We start from the raw sequence: 24,922 nt of genomic DNA on the forward strand, positions 1-24,922 counted from the left end.
TCAACCACTGATAAGCACTTTCATTGGCATCCTTTATCAGAAGCATCTTTTCTTTCCAGGCAGCTTCATATGTAGCCTAGGCAGCACCCATCATCAGATCTCTTAGAAGCACACCACCTCCAAATTTAGTTTTCATATTTGCATAGAGATGTCTCACACATAGTCTATGTTCACAACCATGTAGCATATCTTCTTTGAAAACCTCCATCAAACCCTATGATCACATAAAATTTGGCAAAATCATGACAATATCTACATTAAGGCAGACCAGTGACTAGAAGGCAAAAGCATGACAAAAATCTAGAGAAATTATACAAAAGCATGACAAAGAAAGAAAAAAAAATTACCTTTTGTTGATCTGAGATAAAGACCCATCTTCTTGATCTTTCAAGGTCAATGTCATCCATCAACAGCTCCATAAACCACATCCAACTATCTTGTTTCATACTCAACCACAGCAAAGGCTAGTGGGAAGTACTGCTCATTGGCATCTCTAGCAACTGCAGCCAACAAGATTCCTCTATGTTTAGTCTTCAGATGGCATCCATCCAAGCCAATGAATGGCCTACACCCAGCTAGAAACCCTCTCTTACAACCATCCAAGCACATGTAAAATCTGCTGAATCTAGGAAACAAAGTGCTTCTTGGTGATTCAAAATTAATTTTGCATGTGTTTCCTGCAGCCCTCTTCCGCAATTCATTGCTAAATCTCCATAGAAGGGTATACTGCATTTCAATGGCTCCCTCAACCTCTTCAATTGCCAGCTGCTTACCCTTCCATGCTCTGTATCTGGTTATACCAGTGCCATGGTTAACTCTGAAGTCATCTGCTATTTCATTTGTGCTGATTTTATTCATTGTACTCACTTTATTCAACAGCTTGAGCTTCACCCACCTCACACTAGCTGACTTATTATCAAACACTCTTGCACAATTGTGCTCTCCAACTAGAGTTTTGATTCTGAAAGTCTCTTTATTGCCAACCTTGCTGCATAAGATGACAAATGGACAACCCTCACTTCTGCACTTTACCCTACACCTTAAGCTATCATTTTTCATGTATTTGAATTCTCTGCCATTAGTAACAAAGTGATCATGTAGAGCATCTTTGAACTGTAGCAGTGATGAAAAGTCCATTCCAAGGCTGAATTTGAAATCTAGGCCCATTTTTTCCTTAACAAACTTAGGGAATCTTCTTCTAGGAACATCTTGTGAGAGATATTTCCAAAATATATAAAACTGGATATGCATTCTATTATGAGTTATAATATTAGTGTTCAAAGTTATAGCAACATGTTGATTGTGGTATAGTGGATTTGTCACTAACCATGAACTTGCGTGTCCTTTGTTTGATTCCTCCTTGTGGCACTTTTTGGTTGTTTATTAATTTGAAACTAAAATTTTTAGCAAAAAGTCACACCTCTTGGATTCGAACTCACAACCTCCACCATGAGGGGAAGGGACGCGTTTGCCAGTTGGGCTACCACAACAGTTGTGACATTTTATGGACATTAATATTATATAACGGTTTTCTGGAAGTTGTTCCTCAAAGAGATATGTCTCTTCACCAAGGGATGTTAGTATCTCTATATAAAGAGATATTTGGGCAGAAAACTTGGACATAACATATGCACGAAATTGGTCTTCATTTTGGCCAATTTCTCTTCCATTTACTTCATACTAAATCATCCTCCACTTCACTAATGCATGAGTGAAGTGTGGGAATCATACTTCTGTAAACTATTATCAAAGATACGCTTGGTGTGTTAGTGCAAACCACATCAAGGAATTCAAAGTATCCTGAAGGGAATTCGCCGGTTTTCTCACTTGCATCCAATACACAGTAATTGGTGGGGGCGAATTGAACCTAAAGGTTAGTGCTTATGCACGCTTTGAATCTTCAAGTGCTTCCTTCGTCAACATCTTCATCAATCCAAGTGTTGCAGCATCTTCCCCAACAGATTATTTCCCAACAATCTTTAGGTTCAATTGTTCTTAATCAAGGGCTGCATCACTCAAAGTTATGGGGTTCAATTTTGTGAAATTGGACAAGTTTGATGGAGGCAATTTCAACCGATGGCAGAAGAAGATGCAATTCCTTCTTACAACCCTGAAAGTGGCGTATGTTCTGAACACCACAAGATCATTAGAGAAGGAAAATGAAACCATGACTGAAACAAGAGGAAGATCAAATGGGATCAATTACACTTATGAATAGAGGTTAGTACCCCACAACCATTGGTATTGTGTGAAGACTATGAATTCTTAAGATCTGATATATCTTCTACATGCTTTAATATGATTAAATTTACATGTGGTAGCAAAGCATGAGTTAGAGAATTTGTAGTTTTTCTTTAATGGTGATTTGATTCATGAATGATGTCTTAAAATTATTCTTCATGGTTTTAAAAACTTAACTATTAATTTTTCGTTGCATGAATATGATGATTTAAACAAATGATTGAGATTTTGTGATTGCTACAATCTAAATTATTGTTGTTCATGTTTGACTGCCTTGAGTTTCATGTATTATGCAAGTAATAAAGCATGTATGATATTTTTAAAATTAGAGTTAAGTATTTATATCATGAGAATCCTTATTTGTTATTTCCGTTTCATAAGGATGGTTCATTTATGTTCGTAAATATTTGATATTGAATGATAATAAATGGTGATCATATGCAAATTACTGGATTCAAGTAGGAATTAAGGCGTCATTGTTTGCATTGATTCACTGTATTTGTTGTTTGAATATTACCCGTTTCATTTTGTAAGAAACCATGACTGCTATGAGTATGGTTAATAACGTTTACTTTGAAACCTTCTACACAATGAACGATGGCAAGAATGGTATGGCCTCGCTAAAAGTGATGGGGGCGCGTGGGTTCGATCCACATAACGCACCTTTCCGTCTATTTTTTGAATTTGAAAATCATGTAGTTTCAAAATTTGAAAATGAATTAAAATGACAGCGAGATTCGAACTCGGCCCTACTGGGATAGGTGTGTGGACCGTCACCACTACACCAACTATTACATAGTGTTTAAATTACATTGAAATTATATATACTGCAATATCTGCGAAATATATTTTATATATATTTTGGTGAAAATAAAATAATGTTTTGCACATTGCATTATGTGGAATTACGGAAATTAGGATAAAATATAGTTTTATGTCTCTAATTGTTTATGAAACATTTATTTTTGAAATTATATTATGATTAATTTGGTAATCACTAGTGTGATCAAATTTGTATGTTTAATCAGTTCAAAAATTGTGTGATTATTATCCATTTACTCATAATTGTGATTTTATAAATGATATGAAAATATTGGTTTATGAGTAAATTGAATTTCATTATTATGAGACAGTTAATGATCGCTCAAATGTCGATTATTTATTCTTATATCTATATATCTAAAGATAGTAAATTGTTTATATGTGGATGATATGTTAATCTTTGGCACTGATTTAAATGAGGTAGAAAAGACTAAATCTTTCTAATCCAAAAGTTTTGATATGAAAGATTTAAGTGAAGTAGATGTGATTTTAGGAATTAAAATCATAAGAGATAGTGAGAGTATTGGTTTATCTCAATTTCACTATATTGAGAAAGTGCTTTAGAAATTTGATCATTTTGATTGCAAATTAGTTTCTACCCCCTAAAGGATGCCTTGTAGCACAACTTGAATATTCAAAGGCAATTGGATGTTTAATGTATGCCATGACCTGTACTAGACCTGATATGACATATGTTGTCGATAGGTTAAGTCGGTATACATGTAATCTAAGTAAAGACCATTGGCATGTTGTTAATAGAGTATTGAATTACTTGAAATGGACAATTAATTATAGTTTGACCTATAATGGTTATCCTTCAGTTTTGAAAGGATATACAGATGTCAGTTGGATAATTTATGTAAAAGATCATGCTTCCACTAGTGGATGGATCTTCAAGTGGATGTGCAGTTTCTTGGGGTTAAAAGAAACAAAATTGCATTGTTGACTCCACCATGGCTGCAGAGTTTATTGCTCTTGCTGCATGTAGTAAAGAGGTTGTATGACTAAGAAATTTATTGTATGAGATACTTATTTGACCAAAACTAATGAGACAAGTATCCATACATTGTGATAGTCAGTGCACACTATCAAAAAGCATACATCCAAGTATATAATGGAAAATCCAGACATATTGGTTTAAGACATAGCTATGTGAAGGATTTAATTTCAAATGGAGTAATCTCCATAGTGTTCGTAAGAACTAAGAAGAATCTTGCAGATCCTTTGACGAAAGGTCTGACAAAGGAAATGATGTTGAAGACATCATTGGGGATGAGTCTCAAGCCCATATCGAATTGATCACCAATAGTGGAAACTCAACTCACACTTAAGTAAAATTAAGTCTTGAGTTCAATGGTGAAAGTACACTATAAGAGTGATTGCAAGTACTTAATTATCGATACATCCCAAGGAATAGAAGTACTTGGACCATAAGAATAAAGTGGTAGGATGAAGGTTTCTTCTTAATGGACATATAACATATATTTGTTGGAATGCATAATTATGGGTGCATTTCTGATATAGTCTACCTATATGAGAATGAAGTGGGGCCGCTTCGTAGAGTTAAAGGGCTTGACTCTTAAATTCTCATGAAAAGGATATGTGACACAAGGCCTTATTGAATGTGTCAATTTTAAATTCTTTTGATAATACCGAGATTTCATGTGTAAGTTATGCACACTTATTCCATTGAATAGTTGGTTCAAAGCTTGTCTACCAATTTCTATTCGGGATGAGTGGAACCCATTTCTTACTAAGTAATGGTTCAAATCGTAAGATACCATTATCTGAAACCATGATATTTCCAGAAATATGGATTTAGATATATTTTGTAAACGGTGGGGGATTGTGAGAGATATTTCCAAAATATATAAAACTGGAAATATGCATTCTATTATGAGTTATAATATTAGTATTCAAAGTTATAGCAACATGTTGATTGTGGTATAGTGGATTTGTCACTAACCATGCACTTCCGTGTCCTTTGTTCGATTCCTCCTTGTGGCACTTTTTTGTTGTTTATTAATTTGAAACTAAAATTTTTAGCAAAAAGTCACACCTCTTGGATTCGAACTCACAACCTCCACCATGAGGGGAAGGGACGCGTCTGCCAGTTGGGCTACCACAACAATTGTGACAGTTTATGGACATTAATATTATATAACGGTTTTCTGGAAGTTGTTCCTCAAAGAGATATGTCTCTTCACCAAGGGATGTTAGTATCTCTATATAAAGAGATATTTGGGCAGAAAACTTGGACATAACATATGCACGAAATTGGTCTTCATTTTGGCCAATTTCTCTTCCATTTACTTCATACTAAATCATCCTCCACTTCACTAATGCATGAGTGAAGTGTGGGAATCATACTTCTGTAAACTATTATCAAAGATACGCTTGGTGTGTTAGTGCAAACCACATCAAGGAATTCAAAGTATCCTGAAGGGAATTCGCCGGTTTTCTCACTTGCATCCAATACACAGTAATTGGTGGGGGCGAATTGAACCTAAAGGTTAGTGCTTATGCACGCTTTGAATCTTCAAGTGCTTCCTTCGTCAACATCTTCATCAATCCAAGTGTTGCAGCATCTTCCCCAACAGATTATTTCCCAACACATCTTCCACCTCAGAATCAGTTGGCACACTCTCTAGATCCTCACTCTCATTACCTCCTTCAGAATCTGATTCATCCCCAAAAGCCAAACCCATACCTTCTTCACTTCTACTATTAAGCATCTGTTTGATATGCTCATTCAAAAGAGTCTCTGCCTCAGCAAAAGCTGTGTTGTCCAATACATCTTCATGCCCTAAGTCTCTTTCTTCATCACTATCCTGAAGCCTTTCTCTTTGCACAGAAACATCACTGTCAGAATTTTCACCATCTCCACCAAACATTGCATCAATAACTTCAGGAACATTGTTGTCAGGGCTTATGTTCTCAGGACCAACAACAACATCCACCTCAGGGACCTGCTTTGTACCAGGAACATTGTCATTTTCAGGACTTATGTTCTCAGGAGCAACATCTACCTGAGGAACATTGTTGTCAGGACTAGTGTTGACATTCACAGGCAGCTCAACTTCTGGAAGAGAATGAGTGTGTTCTACTTGCTGTTCTTCAAAAACATTCACAGGCAGCTCTAATTCTGGACCAGTAGGAGTGTGGTCTACTTGCTCAACTTGTTCATTTTCCATCTCATCATCGTCAGAGAGAACCACTAAGGAAGGCTTGCCCAAATTTTTTGCTTTAGTCACCACAGCTTGTATACAACTGGACCTTCTCACACATTTCATCTTTGTTGGTTGGACCTTCTTCATTTGTGCTGAAACCTTGTTATTTTGTGCTGGTACCTTGTTGTTTTGTGCTGAAACAGTGGGAACAGAGGGAAGCATGGCAATAGTGGGAACATTGCCAACACTAGGTTGCTCTTGTGATAGATTTTCTACAAACAACAAACCTTGACCAAGTGTGCTCGCATATTTAGTAAATTCAAGAGCATCAGCATCAGTTTTGTAATCACTGAAGACATGTCGTTCAACATCCTCAGCAGTGACCCACCATAACTTAAACTCCTTGTATCCCATCTCTTTCACAATGGCTACACTGTCAAAGTAGGGCCATATGTCTTCATCTTGATCAAGAAGCTCAGTTCGACCACCACCAAAGTAATGCAGGTAAGGGGCGGTCCCAAACAAACCACCATGACGAACAATCAGTGTAAACACCATCCTGCAACCCTAGAGAAGCCAAATAAACATTTATCCCTAAATAGCAACCCTAAACGAAAAAACCCACCCAAACAAACCATAAACCCTGAACCACACAAAACCAAAAGGCAACCCAAAGCCTCAAAGATAACAGCCAGTCGAACAAGCTTGTTCGTATTCGAAGAAGAGAGTGTGGGTACTTACTTAGTAATCGAAGACGAAGAGCCTTGTCCTAAACGGTGACCTTCTCGAACGAACAACACCAGCACAGCATAAGGAAGAAGCAGTGAGAGGAAGAATCAGCGAGAGGAAGAATCGGCGAGAGGAAGAAGATTGATTGCAGGGCTCGAAATGGAAGAAGAAGAAAGAACTAGGGTTCTTTACGGTTGATGAATTGGGAAATTGGGGTTTGATTTGGGAATTAGGAATAGTTGGGAAGTTGTTGAGTATGTTAATTGTGTGTAATTAGTTTAGGTTTAGAATTAGGTTCAGATTAAGTTTAATTAGGTTAATTATGTGTTTATTATATTAAGTTATATTAATTTTTAATTTTTTAAGTGCCACGTCACCTTTATTTAAACAGTCAGCATGCCACTTCATCCCTCGCCGGAGCTCCGAGCTCCGGCGAGGACTGGCTCCAAACATTTTTGAACAAGAGGGATTGATTCCACAAATTTTTCCGGTCAGGGACCTGGTTCAGACGGCGAAACAAAGACAGGGACTAATTTAAGAATTAAGCCTTAAATGTAAATTAACTAGTGTTTATTTACCCGTGCATATGTATATTGTATTTGATACATCAATTAATCATGAATGTAATTATGCGTGTTTGTTTAAATCTTAGATAATTAAGGCAAATCTTTTAAATTTTAATGGATTATAATCTCAACATTACATTTTTTTTGCGAGTTTAAATAGTAAAACTGAATTAAAGAGTTGCCTCATAAGAGAGGAATTTACCGCATTTGCGTCATGATTGTCAATGCCAGGATGCTTGTAACGGCTTTGAGGTAAAAGTCTATTCCTTGCACCAACTGCTTCCTCTTCAAAACAAAAACAAAGTTTGTACATTGATATGCTAGGGAACTCTTTTTTTTTACCTTCCCTTTTGAATAAAAAAACTGATTTTCTCAAAATTTGATCTCATTCAAAATAGGTTTGTCTTTTTTTTTTAACTAATTTAACTTAGAATTAAAATGGGCAAGATCTTTTTTTTTTGAAAAGGCAAGATCTTTTTTTCGATATAAGTCTACGTGATTACAACAATGAATGATTAAATGAGATAGAATCTTTTAATTTTGGTTTAAAGAACAATTTAATATTAAAGAGGTAGATATATATTAAAACAAAATCTGAAAATCACATTAAATATTGTAACATATTAAAACAAAATCACATTAAATATTAAATATTGTAACATAATCATTTCACATAAATGATAAAACGTATACATTTTTCAATCACTTAATTATATATGAAGTGTTGGAAATATTGCAATGAGAACACAATAAAATTACATTGGTATCAAACCAAATATTACAAATGTAACCACAATAGTTTGGGGTGTGTCACATGACACTGTCCTCAAGAGTCTATTCGCTCAAGATGCAATAACTCCCTAGGATACAACAAACTCTACTAACCAATTGATTAGGACTCAGAACTAAGAAGAACCACTGGAATATCAACTTCAGAACTTATGTGTTTTACTCTCTTGCTTTTTCTCTCCCTTTTCTGCAAAACACGTACATCCAATATATGCAGGAAAACTTCAACGTAACTCAATCATTTTTATGACCAAAATTCAAATAGTATAGGTAACTTACAATAGGCTTTATTTCTAATAATCAATGAAAAAAACGGTAAGAGGAATATTAAGAGCATTATAATATGCCAATGCATTAAATGGTTAGAATAGAAAACCTTTTACGTGTACATTATGAGTGGGAAGGTAACGTTTGGCACAAAGAAAACTAATGCAAGAACGGAGAGGGAAATATTGAATGGTAACATATTGACCATGTAATAAATATTTTAATTGTAAACATAAACAGGATATCAATCATAAATAGATAAATATTTTTAATTTAAATTGACTTTAAATCTTTTGAAATATTAATAAAATATACAACAAAAAGTTCATATGCAAACAAATAAATGTTCTCATGATTTAGCTGAAGCAAATAAGGGACCATAAAATTCTAAAGAAAATTCACCATTCCAGAAAAAAAAAATACAACCTAGTAATAGGTTTTGGCAATTCCAAATTAACACTAACCTATAAGTATTCAGTTGTAAAAGAATCCCACCAAAGCTATGAAAAAATCTAAATTGCAAGGTGAAATGAATCACACTACCTTTCCACATACCTCACATATTTGATAGTTCCCGAGGAGTACAGTAACGGTGAAATTCAATCAGCAGTTGACCACCCCATCCTACATTCGAGCCTTTTTATTTCTTTTAAAAATATAAATAGTTTAGGCCAACAAACAAAAGAAATCAACATGTTAAACTATAAATTTTGACACTTGCATACTCTAATAAAAATGTATTGAACAAACATCATAGAGAGGTCCTAATGGACACCCACCTTGCCTGAATACTCAAATAAAAAGTATTGAACAAACATCCTAGAGAGGTCCTAATGGACACCTACCTTGCTTGATGTTAAATCATCCATGTTATTTGGTTGGTTGCCTCACGGTTACTTACTCCCTTGTTACTCTTGTTCATATTGCGAAGTTTTCTCTGCAAAAGGAATTATACTCCGTGGAGCTATTTCTGTCACCTTATGTGTTAGGGAGGTGCTCAACATGAATATGAGACAGTATGAAATTTGGATAAACTTCTCAATAGATACTGATAGGAAAAAAATTGAAATTATTAGCCTTGTCCAACCCTTATTAATACACACCTTCACGCTCTCCAAGATCTCCATTGATCATGCTCCACCCACCTACACAAAACACAACAAACGAAAAAACGCACAATCTTTTTGGTAAAAAGAACAAAACTTTTTGAGTAAACAAACATGGGAGTTGCGACCATGGCTACTTACCCTGCTTGTGGGTAGAATTGAGTGAACTCAGTCTGGTGAGCCAATGAAAGTATCATCCTTCGACATGGAGATAAATCCAAGATAAAATAAGATAAAATAAGATAAAATCATGAAATAAACAACATAAATCCTAATCAAATCTAAAATTTAAAAAGGTACTAAATAAATATAGATAAAAACTATTAAAATATAGAAAATCACAATAAAAAACTCATAAAATCCTAAATTAATTAAAAATCTGAAAATTCAATAAAAATTAATTAATACTCTAAAAATAAATCAAATATAAATTAAGATAAAATAAAAAAATAAACAACCTAAATCCTTATCAAATCTAAGATTTAAAAAAATTATTTTTTTATGAGAATTAACCTGAGAATGACGCGTGGAATTTTTTTATGAGAATTAACGTGAGAATGACACGTCACTAAGAATTAACGTGAGAACGACACGTCACTAAATCAGTCTGATAGAAGTTCTTCTTTTCTAATATATATTGATATTGATTACAGTTTGACCATTAAAAACAGTTTTGACAAAAAAAAAGGCAAAATTAGAAAGAAAAAAAAAAGATTAACCGGTCCATCAAAAAACCGGTCGAGTCACCGGTTTATCCCCTGAATCGGTCGGTCCAAACCGGTTTATACCGGTTTGATTGCTTGACCGATCTGATTAATGGCTCGGACCGGTAAGGGGTCCGGTTCCAGGTTCAATCGGTTGAACCGGCCGGTCCGGTCCGAGTTTTATAACTATGCTTTTAACTGCAATTATCTTTTGAGGTGTGGAGAGGTGGAAGAAGAGAGAAATAAAAAGAAAGGAGAGAGAAAGTAAAGATGAGATAGGTGATTTGATTGATAAAAAAAAGAGAAATAAATAGAAATGAAAGTGGAAAAAAATGGAGAGGTGTGTATATATCATAACTACGGAGTACTAGAAACTGCGATTATTACAAATGTCAAAAGGATCAACCTAACTCAACCCGCCTTTCAACGGGCCAATGGCAGGTATGACCGGTATTGCCGCCTCTAAGTATAGCTAGTATATAGTTGGGCTCCTTAGCATCTAGTCAAAGGGTTTGATCCCAGTTCGGTATGTGTGGAGATTTTTTTTAAGAGATCTACTCAATTAATTTGATCTCTGAACATTGGGTGAATTAGTCTCGTGATTGTCAGTTGTGAGTACACTTTAGAATAAAAATTATTTAATGAAAATTTTAAATATTATTGAGTAAAAAAGTTCTAAATTTATTTTATGTTATTAGGTACATTAATATTTTTTTTTTGAGAAACGAGTACATCAATTATTAAATTCGTAAACATTAAAACAACTTTAAAAATAATTATTAAAAATAACTTGATAAAATTTAAATATAAAAATGGTCACTTTCAAAAAAAAATATAAAAATGGTCAAATACAATGATAAATTATATAATATTATTTATAAAATATATAGCTATTATATAATATTATTTATAAAATATATAACTATGGTGTATGATTAATATTTAAAAATATATTTGGATTAAAAGTTACAATAAATATAAATTTATGTTTTATAATATTTTTTCTATATATTTTATTTCTTTCACATCATTTACTTTATTTTCAAATTTTAAATTATTCAAAAAACATTGGTAGAAAATTATTCATCTTTGAATATGTAATATAAAATTTCAATGTTATATATCATAAATTTATTTTAATATTTAAATTTATTTATTTAATAAGGTATACATATAATGCTTGTTATGTAAATTCACCTGCCCCACACATGGGGCACGGGCATTAGTTTTAACACCCCTCAATTAATCCCCCACCCTCCTTTATGAACTAAAATGTCTCATATACCCTTTAAAATTTAATTTCATTCCAAACATATCCTTTTGCCTACCTTATCACTACCATCATTTTTGTTTGTCACACCACCCTTCCCTTTTAATCTCATCTCATAGTTTTCTTCATTGCCACTTTTCACACTTAATATATGTGAAAACATTTCATACTTTGTAAGTGTGAACTGAGGTATTTTCATTCTCTCTTCACCTTCTTCCTTTCGTTTTAAGTGTTCACACTCAGTGAGTGTGAAACATTTTCACACTCACTGAGTGTGAAAATGTTTCATAGTTAGTAAGTGTGAAAATTTTATTTTATCACTGTTGTTCGTATTTCACACTTTAGAGTGTGAATTTGGTTTGCAGTTCACACTTTGGAGTGGGAAGTAGTTGTTCCGTTCACACTCAAAAGTGTGAAATTTACTTGTTTGTGAATTTTTCATTTTGATTTTTACCATTTTCCATTTCAGGATAGCTAATCATGTCCCATGTGCTCATTGAGAAAGTCGATAATGTGGCTGAAGGGGATCATATCAAGGTGGATCATGTGAAAGAAGTAGATAATGAAGTGGATGATATGAAAGAATGGGGTCACATGTTGAAGGAGGATGAAGATTTAATGAATGCAATAGATGACATGAATGCATTATCTCATGTTGTTATGGTAGATTGTACAGAAGCCTTCACCACTGATAAAATATAACATATCTCATGTGCTTAATATGATATATACAATTTATTGACTTTATTAAATAATAAGCTAACCGTGTTTTTTGTTTGTAGAAATTCCAAAATCGGCATGAAAGTCTTTGATTGGGCTCAGTTGGTGGGGAAGAACAATGACATTGTTGTTATTATGATAAGGTCTGACTATGGAACCTTGAACGGGAAGGAAAGTTTGACATTAGGGTGTGAGCATGGTGGTAAATTCAAACCATACAAGGGAAAGTTTGACATTAGGGTGTGAGCTTGCATTTTTCGCACTCTTGAATGTGAAATTTAACTATAAAAAATGAAATATTTAAAATTAAAAATAAAATTCTTAACAGTTGGTTCCTTCACACTCTTGAGGGTGAAATTTGAAAATATTTCACACTCTTGAGTGTGAAATGAAAATATAAAAAAACAAAAAATTATTTTTAAAAATAAAATTATTAACAGTTCAATAACTCACACTCTTGAGTGTGAAATTTGAAAATGTTTCACACACTTGAGTGTGAAATTTAATTATAAAAAACGAAATATTTAAAATTAAAAATAAAATTCTTAAAAGTTGGTTCATTCACACTCTTGAGTGTGAAATTTGAAAAGATCTCACACTCTTGAGTGTGAAATGAAAATATAAAAAAACAAAAAAAAATTAAAAAAATTATTAACAGTTCAATAACTCACACTCTTGAGTGTGAAATTTGAAAATGTTTCACACACTTGAGTGTGAAATCTAATTCTAAAGAAACGAAAAAATTTAAAATTGAAAATAAAATCCTCAACCGTTGGCCCATTCACACTCCGATCCTGATCTTGAGTGCGAAACTGAATTGTGTTTCACACCCTTGAGTGTGAAACACAATTGTGTGAATCGAGTATGTTCATTCTCTCTTCACATTCTTCCTTTCGTTTTAAGCGTTTCACACTTAGTGGGTGTGAAATATTTTCACACTCATTGAGTGTGAAAAAAATGTTTCACAGTTAGTAGGTGTGAAAATACTATCACCCTTTGATTATCTCTTTATAAGAGAGGGTATTAAGGGAATTTAGAAAATAAAAGAGGGTGTGGGATTAATAAGGGGGTGTTAAAACTAATGCCCCACACATGTTAAACGAACCAGCACACTGTTTTCGTTTGGATGCACATGAAAGTGAAACAATTGCTTTTGGAGTACTTTTTTTTTTGCAGACAAATTTTGCTTTTGAAGTACTTTGCTGCCATTGATATTCAAAGTATGATTCCTTGAAGAATTAGCCAAAAAAACTCCAAGGAATTAATTGCAAGAAGCTATTCGCATTGGGCATTAGTTTTAACACCCCTCAATTAATCATCCACCCTCTATTTTTTAAGAAAATTCCTTTAATACCCACTTATATATTGCATTCATTAAATCTCCATCCTCCTTCAATATTTGACTCAATTCTTTCATAGCATCCACTTCATTATCTACTTATTTCACATTATCCACCTTGATATGATCCCCTCCAGCCACATTATCGACTTCCTCAATGAGCAAGAATCAAAAAAGAAAAATTTGCAAACAAATAAATTTCACACTTTAGAGTGTGAACGGAACAACTATTTCTCACTTCAAAGTGTGAACTACAAACCAAATTCACACTCTAAAGTGTGAAATACGAACAACAGTGATAAAACGAAATTTTCACACTTACTAACTGTGAAACATTTTCATTGTCACTTAGTGGGAAAATGTTTCACACTCAATGAGTGTGAAACACTTAAAACGAAAGAAAAAAGGTGAAGAGAGAATGAACATACATCGGTTCACACTTACAAAGTATGAAATGTTTTCACATATATTAAGTGTGAAAAGTGGGAACGAATAAAACCATGATATGAGAGTAAAAGTGAAAGGTGGTGTGACAAACAAAGATGATGGTGGCGATAAGGTAGGAAAAATGATATATTTGGAAAGAAATTAAATTTTAAGGGTATTTGAGACATTTTAGTGCATAAAAGAAGGTGAAGGATTAATTGAGGGGTGTTAAAACTAATGGCATTTCAGGTAATATTACTCATCAATTTGCGATTTTTGCTTTTCAACGTGGTGCTCCAGCGTATAAGATCAACATTGTTGCTTGATTAAATTTAATTATATGAAGTTTTTTGGAGGGGGAGATTTGATTGCCTCTAAATCCTGTCTCTTTGTCGATATTAAGGACATGTATTTTAGGTTTATTTTTTCAAGAAATTTTGATTGCCTCTATATGAAGTGTTGTTGCAGCCTTGTTGGGTTACAACTCTAACATTTTTTCGTCCATTATCTACATCTACTTAATGGGCTGTTTCAGCAGCACTATTCATAAGAGAAATTGCATCTTGGCCATTCATTCTTTATTTTTATCCTACGGTAGAGAAATTGCATCTTTTGTTACGATCGATCCAGCTCAAAATAGGGAACAGTCCGGCCATAACAAGAGAAAAGAGAAAATCATTGAATTCCAAAGATGAATATCAACCGAAATTCATTGAATAAAAAAATCATGCACAAAGGAGCTTCCTTTGCGAGATTGGAGACCGGATCGCGGCGGGTCTTGGCCGGAGCGTGGCCTTTGAGGCGGATCGGGTTGTTTGGTGGTGGACCGGGGCGTTTGGAGGCATTGGGACCGGAGATAGGAGCGTTTGGGGCCAGAGAGGTTGTGACCGAGAAGAAGAAGAGAGGAAGAAGAAGAAGAGATTCAAAAGAAGAACAGAGATGCAGCTCAGAGGAGAAGAGAAGAAAGGGTGGCTGCTAGGGTTTCTGGACCCTCTGTTTTTTTGTTTTGCAGCTGCTAGGGTTTCAGATGTTGTCGGCACAGCTCCCCTATTCACCCATCATCTAGGTTTTTCCTTTGCTTCTGAACGGCTCAATCAACTCTATTCCAGACGCGTTTTGGCATAGTGTATGTCAGAGAGATGGAGCGGCTTATGCGCAAGTACTTGATGCAGAATCAGTCAGCAGGTTTGAATTTTGATTGAAAATCACTAACAGTGTATGAGATGGAATTTTGTTTGATTTGTAGAAAGAGCTATCTTGCTCTCTAACTTCTTTGTTCAATCCCCTTGTCTAAATTGACTCATTGATTGATTGATTGATTGTACAAATAGTTAACCTATCCCTATTCCAATGACCATCTACTGGTAGAGTTATGGGTTCTTGATTTTTTATATTAAATCTCCATCCCAAGCCATCCATAAATACCACCATTGTTTTGTTATTTTTCCTCATCCTTGGTTGTTCCTTTGTTTGGGGTTGTAATATCCAAACTTATTTGTGCATTTTCATATTCTGTTGTGTTTTCTTGCTGGTTTTAATTGCTGGTTTTAATGGCTGGAGCATTGAATCCCCTTCGTTCCATATGCATTGGGATCGATCCTAAAAAAGATACTTGGAGAGTGAAGGTTCGGGTTCTTCATGTTTGGGATATGTTTCCAGTTGGTGAACCCTCAAAACCTTACGCTATCCATGTTGTGCTTATTGATGTAGAGGTTGTATATCATTACTGTCATTTGTTTGAAGTTAGTCATGTTATAGTTTCTACATGTATATGATGCTTGATTTCTGTTTTACAGGGTGTGAAAATTGAGGGCATCATTAAGAAAGGGATGCTAAAAAAGTTTAGAGGTGAACTGGTTGAGGGCAGTGTATACAGGATAACTTATTTTAATGTTATTTCAAACTCCGGTGCATTTCGTGCCACTGAGCATGGGTTCAAGATAGTATTTAATAGCCGGACAAAGGTTGTGCCTGATTCTGGTGAGACGATTCCAACTATTGGTTTATCATTGAAGCACTGTGCTGAAATTGGGATGACACTTGGTGAATCTGACTTTCTAATAGGTGATTTTGTATACTTATGTAAGACCTGGATTTACAGACAAGTTAATTTCCGACTCATGCGTAGAATCAGTGTAAGCGTGACAGGAGTTTGATGTTTGAGAAAGATTAATGAAGAAGAAAGTTCAGGAGTTGCTTGAGGAATGTTGCGTAGTTGTTTTAGGAATTAGTGCGAGTCGTCTGCACACCTGCCTTATGGCGAGCGTGTCAAGAATAAGCTAATTTCGCTTATAGAGCAACGTATTAAGTGAGATTTCAAATCCTTGGAAAATTTAAAGGTTCTCTTTATTTTTCCTTCGACCAGTGTTTCATTTCGGAACCCTGGACTGTACGCACGATAATATTCACTTTTCGGAAGTCCGACGACGCTAATTTCTTTGCTTCGAAACCCTAAATTCAAGCGCTGGATGAAGACTTTTTCTATTAGAGACTTCTAACGAAGTTTCCGTCCGCGTTGCCAGATTTGTTTCGACGTTTCCAATCTTTCTCCAGAACAAAGTTTTGTCGTCTGACCATCACAGCAAAAAGTAGTTTTTCGGGAAAGATTAACTTACACCGCTTTTGGGATTTTAGATATCGTTTTCCCCAAATGTCAGAGATTTGTTTTGAGTTCTGGAATTCTGTCGCCAGAATCTCTCTTAGAATTCATCGGTGAACGTGCTGCAAAAATCGGAATCGCGAAATTTTTATTTTCCCGCGATTTCACCTGCCTATAAATAGCTAAAAATTCAAAAATATCTCATTTTCTTTCCAAAGAGGGCCGCGAGTTAGGGAGAAGAGAGGGAGAAGATTTTTTCGCCGAAACTCGACCGATCTTCGCGCAGTTCATTCCTACTTCAAGGTACCGAGGTAACTAGCTTGATTCTTACCTCTGATCACTGTTTCTACTGCGTTTCTTTAGTCGTTTCTGTGCTCAAAGTTTCGAGCTTTTCGTAAAACTGTCCGTTTTTCTTGATTTTTCGCTTCGGATTTGTTCTCTACGTGCCCAAGAGGCTAAAACCTCCGTCAGTATTCGCCGATTGTGATCGAGTTGTCCAAGATCTGAAAAACTGTATAAAAACCCTTTTTGTCGCACATTTCGAAACTTTACTGTCGAAAAGTCGTAATCTGACTTCGTGCCTTTAGGATTAGTTCTTACGAATGTCGTGAGGATCATTGCTGTCAAATTTGTTTTCCGAACTGATAACTTTGAGGTTTTGAGCTTTTATTTTGGACCAAAATGCCCCTGAACAGCCGTATTTCGATCCGATTGTCCGAAAATTTTTCTGACAGTTTCTTTGCCTTAGTTTTACTCTAAAACTACCTTGTAAACAGATTTGATCGAAGAAAAAGAGCCGGAGCCCTTTTTCCTTTTTGGCCGAGAGCTTGTAGTGAGGGGGGGGGGAGTTTTCGTTTTCGAAAACTTGTCTTTTCGTACTCGATTGTTGTATTCTGAAGCTTTAATGCTTTGTCTATCGTTTATGAGTTGTATTGCGATCGAACTAATCGATTTTGTTTGGATTCTGCTTTGTTTTTCTCCGAGGTTCAGTTGAAGGAACTTTGGGAGTTTCAGAGCATTTGTGTGAAGGAGATTTTAACCACGAGACTGGAGCAGCTCGAGGTTAGGGCAACTTACTTATTAGCTATGACTGTATGATAGGCGTCGAGAAATTTGACTTATGCTTTGTGTTGATATGGATTATGATGATGAACTGATGTTATGATGTTGTCTATAACTTATGATGTTGAGATGTTGTTGAATGGTGCGTTCTGACGCGACTTCGGAGTGGGGATTCATTGATCTGGTGATCTTTGATATTTCGGGTTGGATTAACAGCCCTAGGCAAGTTCAAACTTGGGTTTTGAGACTTAGCCATTTGTTCGTATTCTTAGACTTTCCCCGGGAAACTTCTTTTGGTGGGTTTTTGGAAAACCTAGAATGAATAGAATTTTGAAAACTAGAGACTTTGGGAAACCTAGACTTTGAGAAATAAACTCATAACTTGACTAATTCAATTCGAAACATTTTTATTTACGAATAATCATATGAGAACTAAAGGGGGAAAATGATTGCGAAAGACGGGGAAAAGTCGTCAAGTCTTGAAGTTACTGGGAATTGGGGAAAGCCACTAAGGTGAGCTATGGTGATGATTGATAGTCACCGAGTACTTTAGTACTCTTATTGTTGGGGTTGTGTTGTATTGACCGACACTAACCCTGGGTTTCGACATTGGGTTTTGTTGTTGGAGTTGTGTTGTATTGACCGACACTAAACTCCCGAGTACTTTAGTCCTGTTGTTTGAGTTGTGTTGTATTGACCGACACTAACTCTAGGTCTTGTTGTTTGAGTTGTGTTGTATTGACCGACACTAACTCTAGGTTTTGGTTGTGGGAGTTGTGTTGTATTGATCGACACTAACTCCGAGTTGTGTTGTATTGACCGACACCAACTCTTGGGTTTTTGATATTGGGTTTTGGGCTAAACACTTGTGTTGTGAGGACGATTCGATGTTTGGCTAACCATATTGCATCATGCATTATTTGGTGAATAACGGGAATGGTTCACCAATGCATTATTTGGTGAATAACGGGAATGGTTCACCGATGCATATTCGATGAGGAACGGGAATGCTTCATCGATGGTGAATAACGGGAATGGTTGTAAGACCCAAGTTTTTAAGCTTAGAATAAGTGGAAGAGATTTCCATTTACGATTAGGCTTGACGTATCATGAAGGAAAAACCTGAACAAGAGTTTATCGAATGGAATAAATTTATGAAGGAGAAAGTTCAGGAAAAGTCTAAGGATTTCATCAAAGTCGATAAAAGGTATAGCACGATCGATATACGCTTAAACCTAGGGCAGAAACCCTAGTAAATAGCTAGTTTACACTTAAAGTCGCGATGGAAACTAATTCCAAAAATCTTCAGAGAAATGTTAGAACTTCTCTTTTTCCATATATCACAATCGTTTCGAGGCTAAACTCTAGAATCTACGAACGTCCGATTCCAATCATCGGAAGTTTGCCGAAACCAAAACCCTGGTATTTCAAAACCCTAGAATCACCCGACGATGAAGACTTTTTCTATTCAGAGCTTCAAATGAAGATTCTACACGCATACACCCATTTCTCTCGATGATTTCAATCTTTCTTCAGAAGGAAGTTTTCTATTCCGACATCCGATGCAAAAAGCAACTTATCGGGTAAAATAGTTTTACACCGACTTTGCATTAGTTACCAAAAATACAAGGAAACCTTTTCTTAGTTTTGGATTTATGTCGCCAAAACCTATCTTAGAATTCATGGAGAATGAAGCCGGAAAAATCAGATTCGCGAAACTTTCATTTTCCCGCGTTTTGCCAACCTCAATATATAACATTAAAAACAAGCCTCGAAAACAAAAAATCATACCGATATTTCTTTGAAGAATTAGAAGATTCAGCGGGGAGAATATCGTGTCTAGAATACCTTGGAATCAGTAGGAAGAATCGGAAATCACTCTCATATTTTTATCTTAACTCTATGAGCTAAATCCTCCGATATCTAAACAAATCTGTACCGGTTTACAAAATATCTTCTCAAAAATATCTTCACAAAATATCTTCTCAAAATATCTTTGATAAATATCTATCCATCCTTATCCAATCTTTACAAAATATCTTCCATTTCATTCCCTATATATATATATATATGTTGAAGCTTGAAACAAAAACCTCACAAAACACAAAAACTCACCCATTTTCTCTCTTGAAGCCACGAGTTGCTAGGAGGAGGAGGAGAAGAGATTTTGTTCATTTCTTGCTGGATCGTCGATTAAACAGTTGCTACTTCAAGGTTTCGAGGTATAGTCGCTTTCCTTACCTCTGATCGTCTTTTTCCATAGCTTTTCTCTATGTCCTTCTGTGCTCATAGTTTTGAGGTTTTTGCAAAACTATCCTGAATACTTCATTTTTGATTCTAAACATCTTCCTTACGTGCCCAAGAGCACTTCTGTCGGATTAGTTTTTCCGTTATGTCGCCGGAACTCCGCCGGAATCAATTTCTGCTTAAAATACCCATTTTTAAGCAAAGTCTCAACCTTTGGGCTGAAAACTATCGCCTTAGCTTAGTGCTAGTAGGATTAGTCGTCATAATCGTCGTTAGTGTCAACCCCATCTAATTTGTTTTTCGAAACTCTGATTTTGGAATTCTGAGCTGAAAATAATGACCAAAATACCCCTGCGACAGTTTTCGATTCGATATTTTTTCTGAGAGTTTCCTTGGCCTAGATATCGCCTAAGAATACCTAGGAATCGATTTAGATCGAAGAAAAAGTTCGGAAACCCTATTTTACATAGTGGCCGAAACCTATTGCTTAGAGTACCGTGTCCAAAAATAATTTTTGGGTCTCTATGACCTGAGCCATTGCGTAGCTCTTCCGATTGTCGAAATTTTGGCGCTGGTTTCGTGTCATTCCGAGTTCTGTAGCTCGAGTTATGCTCGTTTTAGCGAACGAGGTTCTGTCGTCTATTCATGCTTAAAAATTGTACTCTGAAGCTTCTTAAGCTTTGTCTAACGCTAGTTAGTGTTGTATTGACCGAATTGACTTGTTTTGATTGACCTTCGCTTCGTTTGCTCAAAGATTCGTTTGGAGGAACACTTGGAGCAGGAAAAGAGGATTGTGAAGGAGCCTTGCTTGAACACACTGGACGAGTTCGAGGTTAAGGCAACTTACTTGCTAGCTAATGCTTTGTAGGCGTCGATAAATTCGACTTGAATTATTGTCTATGCATATGAATTGTCTAGATTGAAAATGTTTTCTGAAGGCTTCGGCAGAGTGAACTGATTGAGACGTGTGTCTTCGTTTTCTGGGCTTCGGCCGACATGGGAGATTAGGATTTATCGCATTGATATGTTGATAATTGACTCGCATGCTTAATTGTTAAATGGTTAACTATAGGCTATGTGATTATTTGTTCACATGATATTTGGATTATATTGATTATATTGTGTCTTTCTATTACGCACTTGAATTGCTGACTATATTGAATATACCGTGCAATTGTGCGAATGAGTGAGGAACGTCAAGATAGTGGATAACGGGTAGTTATGCCAGACTCCTGACGAGTTTTTGGATAAAGTTTGATGGGACAGACCGAGGTTCGTACCCTATTATTGTTTTATGGATCGAGACCTTCTCAAAGGAAAATTGAGTTTGAAAATGATATTGGAAAAACCCCATTTGAATTCACGTAAGAACTTGGGTTGTTCTCAAGAAGGGCTTTTAATGAGGCATTGTGCCCGGCCAGCTTACCTGGGAACTTCTCGGGCCATTACTTGGGTGATGATGGACCTTTTGTTTTGAGACCTTCTCCAGAGAATCATTGGAATTATGGGATCTTTGAAACTAATAGGAGTAGAGACGAAACTTAAACAATTTCATAATGAACCTCCATAATGTATTAAACAACCTCAAAACCCTTAATATAATGATAAAAGACTCAGACGAAAGTTTAGGGCTTGAACATTAAGTTTTGAAAATGAGAAGTGTCGTCGGATCCAGGTTTCTGGGGAAACCATTGTGCGTTGGCCCTTTGCTCGATGAGCACGTTTTATTGGTTGGCCAATCCAAGGGATAAGCCGGGGAACTAGTCAGTTCTGAGTATGTTGATACTCTTTTACTCGTTGAGCAGTTCGTTTGGCCATCGAGATGGTGAGCCATGGTAAGTTGAAAGGTCACTGAGTGCGAGATGCATTCTTTTGCTCGTTGAGCAGTTTGGTTGGCCATCGAGACGGTGAGCCCAAGTGACTAGGAAAGTTACCAAATGCGATTAGCACTTCTTTGTTTACCTTAGGGTATTGTAGAGACAATGTACTCTAGCTAGACACGCGTACCTTGGTGAGGACGATTCGTTGTTTGGCTAACCATATTGCATTCATGCATACAATTCTTGGAAAGTGTGCTGCTTTCCAAAGGACGATCTCAGATCGGACTTCATCGGAGCGAGATGCTTCACAGGAGCGTGCAGCTTCATAGGAGCGAGATGCTTCACAGGAGTGTGCTGCTTCACAGGAGCGTGCAGCTTCATAGGAGCGAGATGCTTCACAGGAGTGTGCTGCTTCACAGGAGCGAGATGCTTCATAAAAGCGAGATGCTTCGGGTCATCGTGAGGGTGACATTTTATCCGGATCATATTTTGAGCATGACATTGCATTGACATACCATGCATTTAACTATATTCGTTGATATATTGCTTATCGAGTTTTCGAGATATAACTTATTGAACTGTTGAGATATTGAATATTGAATTGTTATTAGAAATCTGATAACATGTTATGTATATACCTTAGGGTAGACGATACAGAACTTATATGTATATATACAACCTATATATATATACCCCTTTATTCATCACATGTTGCTTGTATTATCTATTATATTCTGTGAGTTGACCCTAGCGCCTTGGCTTTGTGTGTATGGTTGTGTTTGGGCGGTCGGCCTGCTGCCAGACGTCCAACAGCTGATTCAAGATGGATCGTCGTTCGGGGAGGATCCTGAGCGCAATGACTACTACTGAGCCTTCGACGTGGACCCGGACTTCATGCATGATCGGATGAGGGTCGATGTTAGGAGTGTATTATATGGGGGGATTGTTTTCACAGCTCTGATTGTCATTTCCCGTTTTGGGGCTGACTTATCTCCTTGAAAACTGTATTCATAAAACTCATGGCTCTGACCATGGGATGCACTTATTCGCCTGCGGGCACTATCCCCAATTACTTTATGTTTATTATCTTTGGGTTGAGTCTTCATTATGTTAAGTCTTCTATTTGAAAAGAAAACGAAAAAAAATATTTACGCATTTTCCGCACTATTGATTTAAAGTCACTAAAGTGACACCACCGAAATCGGGGTGTTACAATGGTTCACCAATGCATCATTTGACAAAGAACGGGAATGCTTTGTCAAGGATGAGGAACGGGAATGCTTCATCCATAGTGAAGAACGGGAATGCTTCACTAGTGGCGAACGGGAACACGTCACAATTATCCGGATCATATTGAATTGCATTTCACGCATACATTCATCCTGACTGGACTTGTGTGTTGTTTGTATTACTGAAGTATTGTTAGAGCCTATAACATGCTAGGAGTATATTTCTATATATATATAAACATATATATATACCCCCTTATCACATGTTGTTTGTATATCTACTCTATTCCGTGAGTTGACCCTAGCGCCTTGGCTTTGGTTTCATGTTTGTGTTTGGGCGGTCGGCCTGCTGCCAGATGTCGATGGCGGACTGGTTTTCGATGGTCTCTCCCTCGGGGGAGATCAGGTATGAGTTGGTGGACCGTCATGCCCCCACCGCTTGGGTGATCGATGTTGTGGGTCATCGAGCGACGTACCGGGGAAGGGTCATGGAGGACCGGACTGACGAGTGTGGACGTCTGACGAAAGGAGTTCTACGACGCATGGAGCTGAGCTTCAACTTGCCAACTTCAGTTCGCTGTGGACTCGGTACTGGGAGGGTATGTTTAGGCAGGCGTCATATTTTGTGTAGAGCTCTGATTCATTTTGCTTTTGGGACAGGGTAGGTTCCCGACGCATGACTTTTTGTGTGGTTCTCTTACTGAGGGATCACAGTGAGTCAGTCGGACCATAGGGGTCTTTGCTTAGGCCATTTTGAGGTCGACTTTCTCCTTGTGGATTGTAAGTATAACTTTCTCACTTACAGTTCTGGTTCTGTATATATTTGCCTGCGGGCATATCACTTTGGAGTCACTGCGAGTGCGCGTGACGGGAGAGTGCAGCTGAGGCTGTACATGTGTATATATTTGTATATTGGTTAGTTAGTGTTGGGTTATGTTTTTATTTTCTATCGCTTTATTTAAAAAGAATCAAATAAAAAAAAATTACCTGTTTTCCGCGTAAAGTTTATTTTTGGTTACTAAGGTGACACCCGGAAATCAGGGTGTTACAACTTATATATTGTGTATTTTGTATTTATATGATCATGAAGGGTGAAGTCACGATGGATTATTTGCAATCAGCGAAGGAAAATGAATAAGCAGGAGCCCCTTAAACACCAGTCAAAAGTGATAGTATGTAGAATGGAGTCATTTATAGAAGCTCTTCCCTGTACATAAAACGCTAGGTGTATAAATTTGGTTCAAGCAAAAAGGTTACATATGTTTTAGGCAGGTTTAATGTTGATGCCAGTAACTGGCTAGCTACATGATTGATGAAAGAATGTTATTATCTTTATGTGCTTATGTATTTAATTTAGACGTTGATGTTACTGCTAGCTGTATATTTCATGATCTTGAGGATTTTCTTCTTCTTTGTTTTATTAATCTTTATGTCATATGCTTTGACCTACTGACTTTTTCCTCTCTATGTTGCCACAATAGTTTTAACAATAATATTGAAGGATGAATGGTGTTCTTTTAATTTTGTCTTTCTCGAGTAGATTAAAGGATGCATGGTCAAAAGAGGATACTCTGGAATCAAGAGATTTACCTGCAAACAGTATTCGTCATGTTTATTATGTATGCTCTATGGTTAATTTCGAAGTAGTATCAAAGGTACTTGGCAGATAAATTAGATTTTGAGAAATACATAATCTTTAAATTTAAATTTTCACATATTATAGGTTATGCTTTGTTGGTCATAGACACTGGCCTAATGGGTCCCAATTACTCCATTTCCGCAGCTTCTGTAGCAGCAAATTACTGCTTTTATGCAG

At 36.2% G+C, this 24,922-nt stretch overlaps 2 protein-coding genes across 2 annotated transcripts; one reads left to right on the plus strand and one right to left on the minus strand.

Moving 5' to 3' along the window:
* Nucleotides 1-432: 432 nt before the first annotated feature.
* On the minus strand, nucleotides 433-1,167 carry LOC130719549 (uncharacterized). The gene has a single exon (XM_057570169.1). It carries the CDS (start codon nucleotides 1,165-1,167, stop codon nucleotides 433-435), a length of 735 nt encoding a protein of 244 aa, XP_057426152.1.
* Nucleotides 1,168-15,674: 14,507 nt separating this feature from the next.
* LOC130719551 (uncharacterized) lies at nucleotides 15,675-24,244 on the plus strand. Its single transcript, XM_057570170.1, has 3 exons — nucleotides 15,675-15,861; nucleotides 15,946-16,221; nucleotides 24,197-24,244. The coding sequence occupies exons 1-3, from the start codon at nucleotides 15,700-15,702 to the stop codon at nucleotides 24,242-24,244; spliced, it is 486 nt and encodes a 161-aa protein (XP_057426153.1). The 5' UTR covers nucleotides 15,675-15,699.
* The last annotated feature ends 678 nt before the right edge of the window (nucleotides 24,245-24,922 follow it).

This window comes from Lotus japonicus, chromosome 5 (assembly GCF_012489685.1).
Source record: "Lotus japonicus ecotype B-129 chromosome 5, LjGifu_v1.2".
In the NCBI taxonomy this organism is placed as follows: Eukaryota; Viridiplantae; Streptophyta; class Magnoliopsida; order Fabales; family Fabaceae; genus Lotus; species Lotus japonicus.

Coding starts and splice junctions, on each gene's coding strand:
- LOC130719549 (XM_057570169.1), bottom strand. CDS start 1,167: ATGGGCCTAGATTTCAAATTCAGCCTTGGAATGGACTTTTCATCACTG.
- LOC130719551 (XM_057570170.1), top strand. CDS start 15,700: ATGGCTGGAGCATTGAATCCCCTTCGTTCCATATGCATTGGGATCGAT. Junction 15,862..15,945: donor TTGTGCTTATTGATGTAGAG/GTTGTATATCAT, acceptor TCTGTTTTACAG/GGTGTGAAAATTGAGGGCAT. Junction 16,222..24,196: donor ACTTTCTAATAGGTGATTTT/GTATACTTATGT, acceptor ATGATCATGAAG/GGTGAAGTCACGATGGATTA.